Source organism: Molossus molossus, unplaced genomic scaffold, assembly GCF_014108415.1.
Source record: "Molossus molossus isolate mMolMol1 unplaced genomic scaffold, mMolMol1.p scaffold_m16_p_1, whole genome shotgun sequence".
Taxonomy (NCBI): domain Eukaryota; kingdom Metazoa; phylum Chordata; class Mammalia; order Chiroptera; family Molossidae; genus Molossus; species Molossus molossus.
The window spans coordinates 218,329,535-218,348,188 of record NW_023425344.1 but is presented as its reverse complement, the minus strand read 5'-3'; the positions used below and the strand labels follow the sequence as shown (position 1 = coordinate 218,348,188).

The following is an 18,654-nucleotide window of genomic DNA, read 5'->3' as shown; positions in this document are numbered from 1 at the left end:
ATCCTGTGCCTAAATTGCTTTTTTTTTTAATCCTCACTGGAGGATATTTTTCTATTTATCTTCAGATTAAGTGGGAGGGAGGGGAAGAGAGAAACATTAACGTGAGAGGGACACATCGACAGGCTGCCTCTCACACAACCCCAACCAGAGCTGGGGATGAACCCCAACCCAGGTACGTGCCCTTGGCCAGAACTGACCCTAAGACTCATTGGTCCACAGCTGACGCTCTCACCACTGAATCAAACCGGCCAGGGCTGAACTGTTCTCAATAGGTAACCTAGCTTCCTCCACAACAGAGGATCACATATATTGCTGGTTTTGAAAAACAGCTTCTGCAATCTAGTTCTATCTCCTGCATTTAGGTTTTGCCGGTCGCTTTTCAAAGATGTGATCTAAGATGACATGGGGAAGAGAAGACGCTAGCAGCTACAACTAAAAAAAATTTTAACTCTTCATTTAATCTGTCAAAGAAGCACAGCGGTTTATAACTAATATCTCACGTCATCAAATCAGATTCAGTTTTAGAATATTCACACCATTCAAGTGCTCCAAGTGGCCTTTCTGTTGACGAAGTTAACAGCATGTTTCATGCGAGCTCAGATGTCACAAGCTCAGACGCGGCCCTCGGATCCACGAGGACTCGGAGGGCTCCTGCAGTTCTGACAGCCGAGCCGAGAACGTCAGTGCCTACACCAGGCCTACGCGGCCATAGTGAGAAGTCAGCATCAGGGCTGACTTGGGCTCCACTACCCGCCTGGATTATTTGGTTATTTCACATGCATCCTTCAGGTTCTTTGCCTTAAGGGTTTTATAGAAGCTGAAGAACCTTTATCAGTAGAAGAAAAACAGTTGTTTGGATCTAAGCCCCACCCCCCTTATTTATATACAGGGTGGGGAGAAAGTAGGTTTATAGTTTTGAGTACATGAAACAGAGTTTATTCTTTTTCTTTTTTTTGTTAATCTTCACCCAAGGATAATTTCCCACTGATTTTTAGATAGAATGGGGGAGGGGGGGAAAAGAGGGAGAGGGGGAGAGGGGGAGAGAGGGGGAGAGAGAGAGAGAGAGAGAGAGAGAGAGAAAGAAAGAAAGAAAGATGGATGGATGTGAGAAAGACACACTGATTGGTTGATTCCTACATGACCCTGACCAGGGTAGAGGATCAAACCTGCAACCCAGGTACATGTTTTTGTTTTTGTTTTTTTATCCTCACCCGAGGACATTTTTCCATTTTTTGTTCAGATAGAGTGGGAGGGAGAGAGAGGAACAGAGAGAGAGAGAGAGAAACATCGATGTGAAGGGACACATCGAGTGGCTGCCACCCGCACAACCCAACCAGGGCGGGGGACAAACTGCAACCGAGGTACGTGCCCTTAGCGGAAACCGAACCCGGGTCTCTCAGGACCGCAGGCCGACGCTCTAACCACTGAGCCAAACCGGCCAGGGCCCAGGTACATGTTTTTGACCAGGAATCGAACCTGCGACCCTTTGTTCTGAGGGTGACATTCTAACAGCTGAGCCAAACTGGCCAGGGAGAGAGAGTTTATTCTTGTATTATTATTTATTAAATATTGTATTATTTTCACCTGAGGACATTTTTGCATTTATCTTGAGATTGAGCAGGAGAGAGAGAGGGAGGGAGAGAGAGCGAGAGAAACATTGACGTGAGAGACACATCGAGTGGTTGCCACCCACACGCCCCCAACCGGGGCCAGGGACAAACTGCAACCAAGGTACGTGCCCTTAGCAGGAACCAAACCCGGGTCTCTCTGGTCCGCGGGCTGTTGTTCTAACCGCTGAGCCAAACCAGCCAGGGCAATTACTGTATTATTTTCCATATGAACAGCTGTAAACCACTTCTGCCCCACCCTGTGTAGCCATATTAAACCTCGCCAGAGGCTACCAGCATACGCATCGTTGTCCTGGTGCTTTTCACCCAGGATCTTGTAATGGGGAAACCGAGGCACACAGTGGCCACAGGACCTGTTCACAGGAAGGGGCAGGTCCAGGACGTCTGACCAGGTGTAGCACCATGTCCCTGCTCCCTGATGCTCGCTCTGTGTTCCCAGACCAGCGCCCCTGCAACACTGGACACTTGTTAGAACGGCACACTCTCGGCCCCACCCGGCCCCACAGACGCGAGCCCATGTTTTCATGAGCCCTCGGGATGCTGATGCACATTTAAGACTGAGAACACTGCTCTACAACAAACGGTGAATTCTACATGGAGTTCTCCGTTTCAGAAAAATTCTGATAAACTCCCTTTAAAAGCCAAGGTCTCAAAGGAGCCAAGTGCTCCTCTGATGCAGGTGCGGGGGGATCGACGGACCTTGCTCCCCTGCCGTGTGTAGCCCACACGGTGCCCTGCATCAATGAACACCCTCCTGAGCTGAATGCTCCTCTCTGAAAACTGGAGGACCCCGACCTTGCAAAGAAGGAGATGAAATCACATATACACTTGCACTTACAAGTACACAACACTGGCTTCTGCCCCTATTCACTACCTGAAATGATCAGGAATTTAATGTGCATTTAAGTAACCCTGGAATTCTCCTCTATTATGCTGAGAATGAACATGAAACAACAGGTCTTTTTTTTTTTTTTCCAGCGAATTAAACCTGATTTATTGAGGTCTTGGACTTCTGAATACCATTCGTATTAAAGGCCTGAAATTAAAATCCTGAAATCATGGGGCTGGGCACCTGTGTGGGGTCCCCCCCCAAGCTCACCATTTTAAAGGAGCCATGCTGTCCCCTCCCACAGGAGTGAAACGGCAGGCACCGTGAGCGGGGGGAAAGTTAAACAGTGTCCAGAATCCTCTGGGCAAATGAAGCCTTAGTGCACCCTGCAGGGTTGCAGGTTCCAGTCGGCACTGTTCAAATCCACATTCTGCAGCTATGCTCCCCAACTTCCCTGATGATGGCGTGATCAGTGTCAGAGGCCAGACACGGAGCTGATTGTACAGAGGCTGATGTAAGGCAGATCCAAGCTTGCTGCCTCAATCCACAGATTCACCTGAAGGGCAAACTCAACTCGGCTTCCTAGACTCCCAGCCAGCTTTCTCAGCCTCGTCTTGGCTTTAGGGAAGTAAGTTATTCCCTCCCTAGTTCCTAAGTTTTAAAGGGTTGTTGGGTCATTTCAACGTAACAAACTAGAAGGGCCTGGGGTTACGGGAAAGCAACACAAATGCCCGAGTTGGAGTCCTGGTTGCTTCGCATACTGGCTGTAACTATGGGCGTATTATTTAACTCGAGTGCCTCAGTTTCATTATCTGTAAAACAGGATAATGGTATCTACCTTTCAGAATTTCAATGAAAATTAAATAAAATCAAGCACATTGTTAAGAAAATACTGGCAGACAATATACTTGCCATTTATTTCAACTCCTTGTTTTACCAGTTGCTCCTTCGCTCCTTCAAAAAGACCACTGAAATTTTACTTACTACCTTTTTCTTTCTCACCAAGAAACTGGCTGAAGACAGGTAGCCAGAGAGAAGAGAGAAAGCAAATGGCCTATTACACTCCGAAGTGATATGATATAACCAAATCATTAATAATTAAGAGTGGACGGCCACTCTAGTCTTCAGGAAGCAGAGTCCGTGACCAGGTACAATGTCACCATACCCTCAGTTAGTGCCAGGAGCCCAAGAAGACTTAAGATACAAAGACAATGTCCACAAAGACATACTAGATACAGTTTACCCAGCAGAAATGATCTTATTCTTATGCACCAAAATGTTCATTCATTTCAACAAATATCCGAAGCCCTGTCTAAGAGCTGTGAAGGCCACAGCCAAAGACACTGGTCTCATGGGGGAAAGACCTCTCTCACTATTAGGCACAGCTAGGGGAATCCTCTTCTCCTCAACACGCTCCTTAGTCTTAAAGTCTTTTTAGGGGAAAACAATGATAACCACTCAATAAACGCTGGCTCCCACACGCTGGCCCCCACACGCTGGCCCTGTGCCGAACGCCAGACACCTGTCATTCGTCCTCACAGGAGCCTCTGCTGTGAACAGTGCTGTTAAGAACATTATGCAGATTTGGAAATTGAGGCTTAGAAAGATTAACTCACTGTTCAAGTTTCCACGATGAGTACGTGATCAAGTCAGCATGGACTTGGAACCTGTGCTCTTGGTCTTGACTTGGCTTACCGCCATGGACTGCCATAGATTATTTTTTAACTGGCAGTAGAGAGAAGCTGGATTCAGCCCAGCTGATGCTGCCAGCCAAGCTGCCCTAATACTTGTCTTCGGCAGACCCCCCCACTGCTAAAAGTCCACGAATGACTCAGAGTTGATTTAGGACGCAGGTCTGAAGTTGAGATTTAAGGTCTTCTAGGGCTTAGCTCCAGTCTGCCGTGGTAGCTTCATCTCCCACGCCCCAGGCTTCCTGAACAACTTCCACACTGTTTTCTCCTGCAACTTTCTGCTCACGTCTCTCTCCACATGGTAACTCTCAGGAACCCCAACTGTCACGCCTGACCATCGGGGAGCACTCTTCTGTGAGGCTCTTCCTAGTCCCCGCCCTCTCTTCAGGAAGATGAGATATGAGCCCTCAAACCACTTGGCTTAATAGCTGCTCAGATGTCGGCTCCCATTGATGTAATTGACTCATCTCACTTCCTGTCTGTAATTCTCACGGTACTTAGCCTGGTGCCTTTGCTGCAAGTTTACTTATCGTTGACGGTAAATAGTGAGGTAAAGGAAATGCCAAAGTACTAAGAGTATCTATTTTCATTACACCCCAATACTTCCGTCACCTTACAAGTTCTCTCATATATTCCCCATTATTGTGTGTTCAAAACAAAGACTCGCTGGACCAGGCAACACAAAGTTGCACGAGTGGGCCTGAAGCGGAGAGACTTTTTTTTGGATGTCAGGTTGTAGTTAAATAAAAACTTTGATTGGGGCCTGTCTTTGGAGAAAGAATTTGAAAACAGAAAACATTTCAAAGCTTCCCGTGGCATCATCACCATCATTTTGGAGCAGATAAAATGATCAGTCTTGTGTCTGATAAGGTTGCTCTGGAGAACATAGCTTTGATCTGTAGCCACAGCCGTGCCTCCTAAGTCCCCGCCTTCGGACCAGATGCCCACGGGCACTCGGCACACCTGGCACTCATGGAGGACCTCCGCCTCGAGTGTGCCAAGCCCCTGCCTCCGGACCAGCACCGAGAGGTCAGGCCAGTGCCCTGACCTGCGGCATGTGCCACCCACAGCAGGGACTGGCAGGCATGGTTTCATCTGGGGACAAGCAGGTCCTAAAGCCGAGTTAGAATTTCTAAACAATACCTTCAGGATCTCTTTTCAAATTAAGTTTCTAACTCTCGTTTTAACCTAATCTAATTCATGTGAAATTTTAAGCTAAAGGGAAAAAAAACAAACCAAACACGTATCAAAGTGGGGTATACTAAAATATCATCTTTCTATATTGTTGAAGCAAGAATTTCCACTAATGTTTACCAAACTTTACCTTTATCTGTAAGTTTATAAAACTTCTGGACCACCTCAGAGGAAGACTGGGCTCAGTTTCTAGATGGGTGGAGAAACCACTGTACCGGCAGTCATAACTATTTTTAGGACATTTCTTACCTTGACCCAATGACATCGAAAAGATGCTGCCAGCGGTCGTTGATCTTATGGAGCTTGTCATCGATCTCGGCTGCTCTGGTCTTGCTGCTGGCCTTGATCAACTGGTCACCCATGTGCTTTAACTGTAACTTGTTCTCACTGAACAAGTTTATTTCTTCCATGCAGTCCTGGCAAAGGCACCAAAACAAAGCTTCAGTTACTGCCCCAAATTCACTTCTTTGCCAGGCAATAAATACAGTTACTTCTTGAAAAAAAATTTAATTAAAAAACTTCTCACACCCGTTTTTGTTGTTGTTGTTTTTAATCCTCATGGAGGATATATTTTTCCATTAAATTTTTTTTTTAAAGAGAGTGGAAGGGAGGTGGGAGGGAGATGGGGAGAGAGAAACATTGATGTGAGAGACGCATCGATTGGCTGCCTCCTGCATGTGCCCCAACCTGGGCCGGGGATCAAACCTGCAGCCCAGGTATATGCCCTTGACCGGGAATCAAACCCGAGACCCTGTGCTGCATGGGCTGACGCTCTAACCACTAAACAACACTGACCAGGGCATCACACCTGTTAACACAACTCTTCAGTGAGTAGCTAACAATTCAAACAATGCCCATTCAGCACACATGTAGTTTGTATGACAAGAGTTACTGTCTTAATTCAACAGCCCTGGTTTCCCCTCACAGATTTCTTCTAATCTCACCAGTTGGGCGTTGAGGGCAACTGAGTACAACTAAATGAGCCTAATATCAGTAAGAGTTCTCCTGGGGGACAAGAACATTTCTACCTTTCTCTGGGGGAGGTAGTAACTGTTTCAAAGTTATGAGCCCCATTACTGTTGGCCTCTGCCCTTAGGCAAGGGGAGCTCTGTATACCGCCGACCAGAAAAGCCATAACTCACTCAGGGTTGGAACAGATGCTAAGGAGATGCGAGCCCCTGCTCTGGCCAGACTTCGGGAGAGAAAAGAACTCCCCTTGGTACACGGCACCACGCCCACTAGAATGGCCCCGCACTCCCCATCTTTCTGGAATCCCTACTTACCAGCTCTTCTCTAAGAAGGAAGAGAAAGAGAGAGACAGTCCCTTAACATTCTTAAAATGTTATTGGAAGCACACCCACCACACACCATCCTAAGCCTGGCAGTGAGGACGGCGTGGAGGAGGGCGGGGAGGAGGGCAGAGAGAGAGGAGGGCAGGGAGCAGGGCAGGGAGGAGGGCAGGGAGGAGGGCAGAGAGAGAGGAGGGCAGGGAGCAGGGCAGGGAGGAGGGCAGGGAGGAGGGCAGAGAGGAGGGCAGAGAGAGAGGAGGACAGAGAGAGAGGAGGGCAGGGAGCAGGGCAGGGAGGAGGGCAGAGAGGAGGGCAGAGAGAGAGGAAGGCAGGGAGGAGGGCAGAGAGAGAGGAGGGCAGAGAGAGAGGAGGGCAGGGAGGAGGGCAGAGAGAGAGGAGGGCAGAGAGGAGGGCAGAGAGAGAGGAGGGCAGGGAGGAGGGCAGAGAGAGAGGAGGGCAGAGAGAGAGGAAGGCAGGGAGGAGGGCAGAGAGAGAGGAGGGCAGAGAGGAGGGCAGAGAGAGAGGAGGGCAGGGAGGAGGGCAGAGAGAGAGGAGGGCAGAGAGGAGGGCAGAGAGAGAGGAGGGCAGGGAGGAGGGCAGGGAGGAGGGCAGAGAGGAGGGCAGAGAGAGAGGAGGGCAGAGAGAGAGGAAGGCAGGGAGCAGGGCAGGGAGGAGGGCAGAGAGAGAGGAGGGCAGGGAGGAGGGCAGAGAGAGAGGAGGGCAGAGAGAGAGGAGGGCAGGGAGGAGGGCAGAGAGAGAGGAAGGCAGGGAGGAGGGCAGGGAGAGAGGAGGGCAGAGAGAGAGGAGGGCGGGGTGGAGGGCAGAGAGAGAGGAGGGCAGGGAGAGAGGAGGGCAGGGAGGAGGGCAGAGAGAGAGGAGGGCGGGGAGGAGGGCAGAGAGAGAGGAGGGCAGAGAGAGAGGAGGGCGGGGTGGAGGGCAGAGAGAGAGGAGGGCAGAGAGAGAGGAGGGCAGGGAGAGAGGAGGGCAGGGAGGAGGGCAGGGAGAGAGGAGGGCAGAGAGAGAGGAGGGCGGGGAGGAGGGCAGAGAGAGAGGAGGGCAGAGAGAGAAGAGGGCGGGGTGGAGGGCAGAGAGAGAGGAGGGCAGGGAGAGAGGAGGGCAGAGAGAGAGGAGGGCGGGGTGGAGGGCAGAGAGAGAGTAGGGCAGAGAGAGAGGAGGGCGGGGTGGAGGGCAGAGAGAGAGGAGGGCAGAGAGAGGGGAGGGCGGGGAGGAGGGCAGAGAGAGAGGAGGGCGGGAAGGAGGGCAGGGAGAGAGGAGGGCAGAGAGAGAGGAGGGCGGGGTGGAGGGCAGAGAGAGAGGAGGGCAGAGAGAGAGGAGGGCAGAGAGAGAGGAGGGCAGGGAGGAGGGCAGAGAGAGAGGAGGGCAGAGAGAGAGGAGGGCAGAGAGGAGGGCAGAGAGAGAGGAGGGCAGAGAGGAGGGCAGAGAGAGAGGAGGGCAGAGAGGAGGGCAGAGAGAGAGGAGGGCAGAGAGAGAGGAAGGCAGGGAGAGAGGAGGGCGGGAGGAGGGCAGGGAGGAGGGTAGAGAGAGGAGGGCGGGAGGAGGGCAGGGAGGAGGGTAGAGAGAGGAGGGCGGGAGGAGGGCATGGAGGAGGGCAGAGAGAGAGGAGGGCGGGAGGAGGGCAGGGAGGAGGGCAGAGAGAGAGGAAGGCAGGGAGAGAGGAGGGCAGGGAGGAGGGCAGAGAGAGAGGAGGGCAGGGAGAGAGGAGGGCAGGGAGGAGGGCAGGGAGAGAGGAGGGCAGAGAGAGAGGAGGGCAGGGAGGAGGGCAGGGAGAGAGGAGGGCAGAGAGAGAGGAGGGCGGGGAGGAGGGCAGAGAGAGAGGAGGGCAGAGAGAGAGGAGGGCAGAGAGGAGGGCAGAGAGAGAGGAGGGTGGGGAGAGAGGAGGGAGGGGAGGAGGGCAGAGAGAGAGGAGGGCAGAGAGAGAGGAAGGCAGGGAGAGAGGAGGGCGGGAGGAGGGCAGGGAGGAGGGTAGAGAGAGGAGGGCGGGAGGAGGGCAGGGAGGAGGGCAGAGAGAGAGGAAGGCAGGGAGAGAGGAGGGCAGGGAGGAGGGCAGAGAGAGAGGAGGGCAGAGAGAGAGGAGGGCAGGGAGGAGGGCAGGGAGAGAGGAGGGCAGAGAGAGAGGAGGGCAGGGAGGAGGGCAGGGAGAGAGGAGGGCAGAGAGAAGGGCAGAGAATCCCGTTGCAGGGGAGCTGCGTTCATCCGGCTACTGTTGCTCACCTTCTGTAACTTCTCAATCATTTCTTCGATGCTAATATCTGCTGTCTGCAGAACTTTGTTTTCCATCTGCACCAGCCATGCACACAACTCTTTATTTTTTTCATTGAACACAATCCATGAATTGAGTCTGTCTTCGATCTCCTGTTTGCGTATCGCCACCTGGAAATGAAATGCATGCGGCCGCTGAGAACAGGCGGGAAGGAAAGCCTGTCCCTTCCCTTTACTCCATCAAAAGGACTACGGATTTCATTCAGTTTAATCAGTAGTCCTACAGACTTAAATTACTGCTTTTGCCTCTTAAACTCCTAGGGTTTAACAACAGAATTGTCTTACTCCTTTGATAAATGTCATAAAAAGCAACAAAATAAAGACTGTACCTAAATTGTCTGACCAACGTTCTATTAAAAATTAGAAACAGAAAAGGTTAGAAGAATACCTGAAGCATCACCTGAATTTCTTCTCTTCCTGTTCTTTCAGTATACATTCATTGGATGTTTGCTACATGCTAATTTATAACTTTATGACCCAAATCCTTTTCCTTTTAAAAATGATCAAGTCTTTCTACCTACTTTAGGACAATGACATTGCCTATTTAATTAAAAAAACAATAACAACTATAGTACACATCAGGCCCTGGCCAGTTAGAGCATCAGCCCTTGGATCAAAGGGTCTCGGGTTCGATTCCCAGTCAAGGGCAAGTACCTGGGTTGCAGGCTTGATCCCCGGCCAGGTCCTGTGGGGATGTCTCTCTCTCACACTGATCTCTCTTTCTCTTTCCTTCCCTCCCTGCCACTCTCTCTAAAAAAATCAATGGAAAAATATCCTCAGGTGAGGATTAAAAAAAAACTATACTATAGATCAAATTATAAATCTAACATTTGTAATTAAAATGGACCATGAAAATTAAAGTCATTTAGACATTCTAGTCTAAATTGTATTTCAAAACAAAAACAAAGCAAAATAAGATTGAAAAACAGTGTACATCACTCATGTAATTCCCCTTCCCACAGTGTGCTACCGCTTTGGAGAGAAACACGGGGATGGGACAGAATACTGGTCTGCAGCGAGCAGGCTGACCCCCAAACACCCAGTGCTCCATTATACACAAGCAGCCCCTGCGCTGCTATCAGTAAAGGTCTTCCTCCTTCCAAGATTCAAATTTACTCCTTCCATAAATAAATTTAAAGAATGAAATCAGCCTTTCTAAAAGTAAGTCTTCTCAGGTGTTAAAAATCTTTTGAATCCTAGTGTTAAAAGGGGCAGCTAAAGAGTTCTTCTGGCAGTTCTAGCACCCACAGGAGCGACAGGGAAACTACGGCTGAACTCCCAGAGATCTGTCAAAAACACCTCTGCTCCTTTCAGGGCGAGGCAAAATGTCTAGCGCCTGCACGCCCACCCCACCAGATGTGTTAAAAGGCACAAAGGACTATGCCCCCCACACCAAGTTTAGTGTTTCTGTTCCTCAGGGCATCTATTCATCTTGGTTCTACAAAACCCTGGCAGTTTGTTTGCTCGGCCTCACTTTGTAGGCTTCATCATGGTAACAATTAGGAACATCTGGACCCCAGTCGGCTTAACTTACAGGATACTTTTCACATTCTCTAAATATTTTCTTTTATATAAAAGTTGAATGAAAATTCTGAAAGGACATTTAAAAGTAAAGTACATTGTGAATATTAATTATTAAAATCAAGAAGGAAAACTATTTTTTACTAAAATGCATTCGAAAGTGTCTGAATTTCAACACAAAGACATCTTGTAATTCACAAAAATGAGATTCAGGAGTTTATTTTTCTTAGAATTACATGTTAGTAAAATGAAGACCTGTCACAAACCTGGCAGAATACCCTAACCACAACCCACCCTCAGCCGGAAGCGAGCCCGACACAGTGAGCACAGCGGCAGATCCTTTCTTCTACAAAGTTTTAAAAACCGTCGACTTGACATAAACATCGGGTGCACATGAATACAGAGTTCTGGGACAACAGGCGGCCTGTGCGGGGCACTGAGTAGGACTCGGCCCAGGAGAGATGCTCTAAGTCTAGAAGAGGTCCCTTCCGAGTCCTCCTTCTAACACAGATTAGTGCCTGTCATCTGCACAAGACAGAGAGCACAGCCCACATGGGGAATCATACTGCAGCCTCCTCCTGTCCTCCGCACACACTTAACATGATTTTTTAAAAGACTCATTAAAAATGTGCCAAGTCCCAGCCCTGAGTGCTGGAGAAACAAAGGGTCAAACCTGCTAGACCGTGTTGCTGCCACCAAAGGAACAGCAGCCGGCCGGGCTCCAGCGGAAAAGGGCCTCCGGTTCAGTGAAATTAAGCTTCTTTCTACTTTGCCGGGCCTTCAGAGACGTTTCAGTAACCTCCCGAATGGCCGTGCCCTGCAGTGAGCTGACTTACTCTCACGCAGAGGTCCTCCCATTGTCTGTGCAGATGCTCTATTTGCTCCTTCAGAACCATCACGTCCTCCACCAGAATGTGCTGGCTTAGGTCGGCTTTCATAGTGAGAAGTTCTTTCAAGTTCTGGGTCCAGTTGGCCAAAGACTTCTCCAGTTCCTGCATTTAAACACAACGGGGAGGAAAAAAAACAACAACAAAACCTTCAACTCAAACTGCTGTTGTTTCCAAACCTGTAGGCTAATCCTTTGATTGGACTTGGGGGGAGGGGAGACCCGGAAGGGGGCGGGACCTCCTGAATGAGAAACAGCCCCGGGCGAGCGTCTGCAGTTGCGGTTGGCCGGTTCTTCACCACCTTCTTCTCAAAGGAAAACTATTTTCTACTTCTATTTTCATTTTCTCAGGTAGCTCAGATTTTTATATGATTAATTCTACTTTAAAGTCCTGTCGGTCTTTACCTTTGTTTAGAGGAATGCAACAATCACACACACATTTTTAATTCCGCAACTATGTCATGGAAATGTAGAGTGTGACTTCCCATGTTTAAAAACACCTAAGAAATGCAGTGTTGCTACCATATAGCAACAGCTTCTGTTCAAAGGGAATTAGTTGGGTTAACTTTAGAAAAGAAAGTTAAACATAATGAGACAAAAAATAAATTGTTCCCTAATAATTGGTGGAGATTGGTTAGCAGAGAACTTCCTCCAGCCCTGGAGACATTTATTTTTTTAAATAAATTGTCAAATTTAAACTTTTTGAATTCCAGGACTTAATCAAGAAAATTACTTTCACAACAGCGGAAGTAAAAGGAAACAGCCAGCACACCCGAGTCATTTTTATTGTGTTTACAATTCTTCATACTCGGGCACATTTCAAGGGTGTCCATTCATTCACACCTATCTACAGGTTCCTGAAAGAAGCAACTACTTATTCACACTAGGAAAAAGGCTGAGGGGTGGCAACAATAAAAGTGTGTGTGTGAATTCTGATTGATTTTTCAATGCTCTAAAATCTACACTGGTATGACCATACAAGCTGCAGACAAGAATTTACGTTTAATAAAGTGGTCTGGAGAATTCTTTTTAAAGGTTGCATGGAGATTAGGAAAAAACATCTTTATCAAAAAATCATTATTTAAAATGTTTGTTACCTAGTTTTAGCCTCACAATTCTAGTAAAGTTGGATGAGAGCAGATACTGCAGCGGAACACTTTTCTGGACCGCAGGCCGACACTCTAACCGCTGAGCCAAACCAGCCAGGGCTTTTTTTTTTAATCTTCACCTGAGGACATTTTTCCATTTTTTGTTCAGATAGAGTGGGAGGGAGAGAGAGGAAAAGAGAGAGAGAGAGAGAGAGAGAGAGAAACATCGACGTGAAAGGGACACATCGAGTGGTTGCCACCCACACAACCAACCCGGGCCTGGGACAAACGGCAACCAAGGTACATGCCCTTAGTGGGAACCGAACTTGGGTCTCTCGGGACCGCAGGCGGAGGCTTCAACCACTGAGCCAAACCAGCCAGGGTGGCTTTGATGTGTTTTTAAACACCAACCCTGCAAATAGGGAAGAGACACAAGAAATTTCTGACCTGAAAATATTACTGATGCAAATTCCTCTGTTTTGTCTGCAGAGGCCTAAAATATGCAGAAATTTTGCTAGTGTGATATCAATTAGGGAGAATACAGTCTGGAAGATTTTATAAAAATGTTATAATTGAGCAAAAACTCAACCTATTGGCTTTTAAAAAAGGAATTCTTTAGTCATACCTTACTCTCATTTCAAAGACAAGATCACTAGATAAGGGAACAGATTTCAAGGTTATCTAAGAGGCCATGTCTTACATTACAGAGGAGAACCAGACAGACAGAGCTCCTGAGGAGCAAACCCTCCAGATCCTAAGAAGTGAATTTCTGCAAAAGTCTCTCATTTTCACACATGGATCTCAAAAAGCACAGGTTCTAATTCCTTTAGAGACCAGGATGCTTTGTTAGATAAAAGACAGAAAAAGTGTTTTCTAGCCCTGGCCGGTTTGGCTCAGCGGTTAGAGTGTTGGCCTCTGGTCCAGAGAGACCCGGGGTTCGGTTCCCACTAAGGGCACGTACCTCAGTTGCAGTTGGTCCCCAGCCCTGGTTGGGTTACGAGGGTGGCAACCACTCGATGTGTCCCTTTCACGTCGATGTTCCTCTCTCCCTCTCTCTCTCTCTCCCTCCCTCCCTCCCATTCTATCTGAACAAAATATCGAAAAATGTCCTTGGGTGAGGATAAAAAAAATAAAAAAAAAAGTTTTCCAAATGAACGTGAAAACTTGGTTCCAACACAGAAACTAAAGGGCAAACAGATACTTTAGCTTCTCAGAAAACAACTAAGGGAGATCTTGAGACCACCTCAGCTTTCAGTACCTTTGTCCGCTCTTTCTCTTTCTGGAGGTCCTCATGAGGCTCGGGAAGAGGATCTTTACTCTGTGCCTTCAAAACGTGCAGCCTGCTTTTCAGCTCTTTGATTTTCTTTTCACACTGGTCCCAGGTCTATTCGAAAACAGGGTTAAAATTGGTAAGTACTTTGCTATTTAAGAATGAACTGTAGAACCAGAGTAACTCATTTAATCCATATAATTGCTCTGCTAAATGTTTTTGTAAATCACACAGAAACCTCGTTCCTTTCCTGAACAGACCATGGTCTGAAAGGGCAGATGCGACACCAGCCTGGTTCGACACCTCTTTGCATTCACGTGTGGCTCATTTCAACCATCGGGTTGGTTGGCTTTTGCTTCAAAATACAGTTGACCCTCGAATGACATGGGGTGTGGTAATGGTGGATGGGGTTCCCATCCAGCGGAGTTGAAAATCCCCACGTAACTTAAGTTGACCCTCTGTATCCACAGATTTCCAACCACAGATTGAAAATAGTTTTCAGCCCTGGCCAGTTTGGCTCAGCGGTTGGAGCATTAGCCTGCGGACAGGAGAGTCCCAGGTTCGGTTCCTGCTAAGCGCACGTACCTCAGTTGCGGTTTGTCCCCAGCCCTGTTTGGGGTCGTGTGGGTGGCAACCACTGGATGTGTCTATCTCACATCGATGTTTCTCTCTCTCTCTCTCTCTCCCTCCCTCTCTCTCGCTGTATCTCAAGATAAATGCAAAAGTGTCCTCGGGTGAAGATAAAAAAAAAAAAAAAAAAGAAAATAGTTTTCAATCAGCAGTTGGTTGAATCCACAGAAGGAAAACCCAGGGATACAGAGGGCCTTCTATATTTATTGAAAAAATGAGTGAACCTGTGTAGTTCTAACTCATGTTGTCCAAGAGTCAACTATATTTCTTCCTCTCTTCCCATAACTCTGATCTATATAATGTTATTTCTATTTTAATTTTGGAAAAGTTCACTTTAATATGTGGGTTTTTTACTGATCTTTGTACAGGGAGAGAGAGATAGAAACATCAACCAGCTGCCTCCTGCACATGCCCCACTGGAGATCAAGCCTGAAACCTGGGCATGTGCCCTGAACGGGAATTGAACTGGGACCTCTCAGTCATGGGACAATGCTCAACCCACTGAGCCACACTGGTCGGGCAGAGAACAGATAGAGAAACAAAATGAAGAATCCTCATCTCCCCCAGCAAACAGGTAACTGCATGTCACCATCATGCTTGCAGACGTGGCAGGTGTGCAACAAACGTTCACTGGTGAAAGAACCTCGCAGTCTGTACGTCAAAGAAAGTTCAGATACTTTGTTCACAGGAGAGATGCTCAGGCCCTAACTCAGGACATACTTATTCTTTATTCAGAAAAACATCTCTCATAAGCTTGGTTACCTGGTTCTCTCTCACACACACACACACACACACACGTCTAGAGAGGAGACTGGGCTATAAGGGGTAGATATGCTCAGAGAAATGAAAAGTAAAAATAGACAACTTCACACTAAAGAGAGAGAGGAAAACCATCACAACCACACAAGACCTCAAAGGGCACAGCAGTGTAGGGTCTAGGTTCAAAGCAGCTTAAAAACTTGGTATTTTAGCCTAACAAAATAATGATTTTCCTAATGACTCAGAAGAACCTTTCAGTTCTTAAAGATATAATCATAAATTACCTCTAAAATTCGCTCATATGCAAAAATGCATTTTATGATAACAGAAAGATGAAGTACTGCTGTTTATTTTCATATACTATACCCCAAGGACAGACTGTATGTGGAACATTAAGTTTGTGTATGGAGCTTCCACTGAACATTAGTAAGTTCTGTTTTGCCCTGGCTGGGTGGCCTCCCGTACACCAAAAGGTTGTGGGCAAATACCCAGGTTTTGGGATCGATTCTCAGTTAAGGGGTCTGGGAGGTAACTAACTGATGTTCTTCCTCTCTAAAATCAATAAACATATCCTTGGGTGATGAGGATTAAAAAAATTTTTTTAAAAAATAAGTTCCCTATTTCATAAGAGTAAATGTAAAATAGAACCTCAAGTATTTATATATTTCAATATTGAGGTTTTCAATGCTATTATTATGGTACATTAAGTAACTGGCATGATTCACGGAGCAGCAGCACTCAAGGTCCTTTGGGGAACTCACAGTATCACCCCATAATCATTCCCACTGTCACACTACAAACAAAATTCTACGGACTGCACTTCGGTGCCCTGTGGGAAGGCAAATGGTGCGTTTACCTCGATGACGCTCTGGAAGTGTTTAATCATCTCTCCTACTTGGAGCTTTGTGTCCTTCCAGTTGTCCTGAAGTCGACTGATCCTCTTGCCGACAGACTCTTTACTTTCCAGGTTAGCTGTGTTCAGTAACTCTTCCCCAGCTTCCAAGGTGAGCATGTAGGTCGTTTGCCGTCTCTCAAAATGAATTTCTTTATTCTAAAAAAAAAGAAAACAAGTAACTTGTTTCAGCCATCTCAACTTGATTGGTCAAAATACCTGCTCCTCCCCAGTCTTCTCTGACTTGGTCGACAGCACCCTATTCGTCATGGTGCTCACGCCAGGAGCCGGGAGTCATCTTGATTTAGATTCTTATTTACGTGCATGTCCAAACCATTAGCAGGTCTTATAAATGCCACCTACACACATATCCCTTTGTATCTTCACTGTGATCACCCTTGTCTTATCTATCCTCTTGGGAGCACTGAAACAGCCTAGCTGGATTTGGCAGACTGTTTTTCACAAGAAGTTCACAGCCACATCCCCTGTCCCACATGCTCTCCCAGAACCTCGTCACTGGCCGTCAGGTGGCGTGCCTCCAACCCTCCTCGCAGCCCCAAGTGGGCAGGTGTGATGGCCTTGGCAAACGAGAGGATGGTGGAGGTGACATCCGTGACTTCCAAGGCTAGGTCTAAGAGGAGTAGAGCTTGCCCTTGGATCTCTCTTTCTTGGGACATATGCCTTCGAAGCCATGAGATGCCATGTCAGAAGTCTGGCTACCAGAAGCTTCCCTGTGGAGTGATCACAGGGAATGATGCCCAAGGAACCCCAGGTGCCCCAGTTTCCAGCTTATCTGAGTGTTTCCAGCTACATGCTAGACATGAGAGTGAGCGGGCCTCAGGGAGTCCAGCACGAGCCATTGTCTGACTGAAACTGCCTGAGACTCTAAGCGAGAATCCCCTAGCTGAGTGCCGAAGACCCCCAGCACTGAGAGACAGTAGCAATGATGGTTGTTACGCAGCAATGGACAGGAAATGCACTGGGGTTTCTTCTCCTTTGGCTCCGCCACAATCCACCCTCCTCTGGGCAGCCAGAGGATCTTTAAAAAATACAAACAGCATCGTGCTGCCCCCTCTTCCAACTGAAACTCTTCAACAATCTCCCATTACACCGAGACTCATCCAGCTACCACCCTTGCCTACAAAATGCCCCTCCCTGCCTGCTTCTCAAATCCACCTATCACTGGCCTCACTGGCTATGCTCCTGTCACACTAGCCTTCTTTCTGCTTTGATAAGCGTGTTCTCATCGTGGGGATCTTGGGAAAGCCGTTCCGTCTGTCTGAAAGGCTCCTTCCTCGGCTGGCTCCTCGTCGTTCAGGTTCCCGTTCAAATGTCACAATCCCAGAGGTCACCCAATCTAAAGTAGCACCTAGCCCCTCCACCACTGGCCCTGTTTTAATTACGTACAGATCCCGTATTGCGATCTGATATTTTCTTATTTATTAATTTGTCTGACTGCCCCCTCCAATCAGACCGACGACTCCTTTCTTGTTCACGAACCGGCCTGCCGGCCCCGGGAGAATGGGCGCCCTCTCTCCGCGCACACAGACCAGTGGCTGGCAGGGGCGGGCACCCAGGTGGGGACTGACAGTGAATGAGGAAAGCACAGGATTTCAGAGGGCCGGTGTTTCGTCGAAGCTGCACCTCCAGAGAGTGATTCCGTAGCTCCGTGGAACGTGCCCTGGGACTTGCCGACTAATCACTCTAGTCCCGTGCTCGTCAAGCCACTTTCTGATGGAAAACTCTGCTGCCTAAATGAAATCGGCCCTTCACAAGTAAACAAGAGTGCCACTGTAAACTACCACACTGGTGGCCAATTTATACATTGCTCTGTAGCATAAAACCTTGGGTGGGGTGAGTCTGTCACCCCAACCCCCCCATCTCTACTCCATCCCTACTCCCACAGCCCAAGAGAGCCTCACTCCTTCTGGGTGGATGGGTAAGACTGGGTTTCCGACCCTGCAAGGCTAGGGACCCTAGCCGTCTGGTCTCCCATTGCAGAAAGCACACCTGAACCATGACATCATGGTAACCATAAAACCTGGAGTGAATGCACGTCTTCCACGAATGCCCACCCTGGGACCCCCACTGCTGCTGTGCGCGCACTACCTTCAGCTCGTGGATCAGACTCCTGGTTCGGCAGAGACCGTAGCAGTCCTGGCTCCTGACTGCAGACAGCAGGTGGCTGGTGTCGGCGAGGAAGCGGAGCAGGTCCTCCTCGGAGGTGCTGAAACGCTGCCACTGCCTCACCAGCCCAGCGACCGCGCTCTTCCTCTGCCGGACGCTCCGGGCAGCGCTCTGCCACTGGGCCTTCAGCTTCGCGAACTTCGAAACAAATTCCGGTCTTGAGGAAAAAAGGATGGTGAGAGAATCAGACATGAACAGGTAGAAAAAATAACTATCACAACATCATAGAAACTCAGATGTGCTATTGATATGCACAATTTATATGACAGACAAACTTTTTGAAATCTTAGCACCGCTTAACTTAAGTATGATGGGGAACTTGGAATCAGAGCAGAGGCGGTGTGTGGCTGGCAAAACGTTTTAGCAAAAGATAGCTGCACATGACCCGGGTACTTTGCCAGCATGCATGACAGCCATTCCCTAAACAAATGCAAGCTGTTAAACACCCAGTATGCCAAATGCTGTACAGAAAATTACACACTGGACAGGTGGGAAAGAGATGAACAGTCA

General features: G+C 48.2%; 1 protein-coding gene across 2 annotated transcripts in view; it reads right to left on the bottom strand.

The window, feature by feature from the left end:
• SYNE2 (spectrin repeat containing nuclear envelope protein 2) overlaps nt 1-18,654 on the bottom strand; it is a 288,966-nt gene that overhangs the window by 26,301 nt on the left and 244,011 nt on the right. The window contains exons 95-100 of one of the 2 annotated variants that reach the window (XM_036246314.1): nt 18,067-18,301; nt 15,922-16,116; nt 13,665-13,790; nt 11,269-11,424; nt 8,864-9,022; nt 5,592-5,758 (exon numbers count right to left, since the gene is read on the bottom strand). In XM_036246314.1, the coding sequence (XP_036102207.1) occupies nt 5,592-5,758; nt 8,864-9,022; nt 11,269-11,424; nt 13,665-13,790; nt 15,922-16,116; nt 18,067-18,301 (1,038 nt within the window). Of the gene's footprint in view, nt 1-4,073; nt 5,246-5,591; nt 5,759-8,863; nt 9,023-11,268; nt 11,425-13,664; nt 13,791-15,921; nt 16,117-18,066; nt 18,302-18,654 lie in introns of those variants that run through there. The other variant, XM_036246317.1, reaches the window with a different exon arrangement.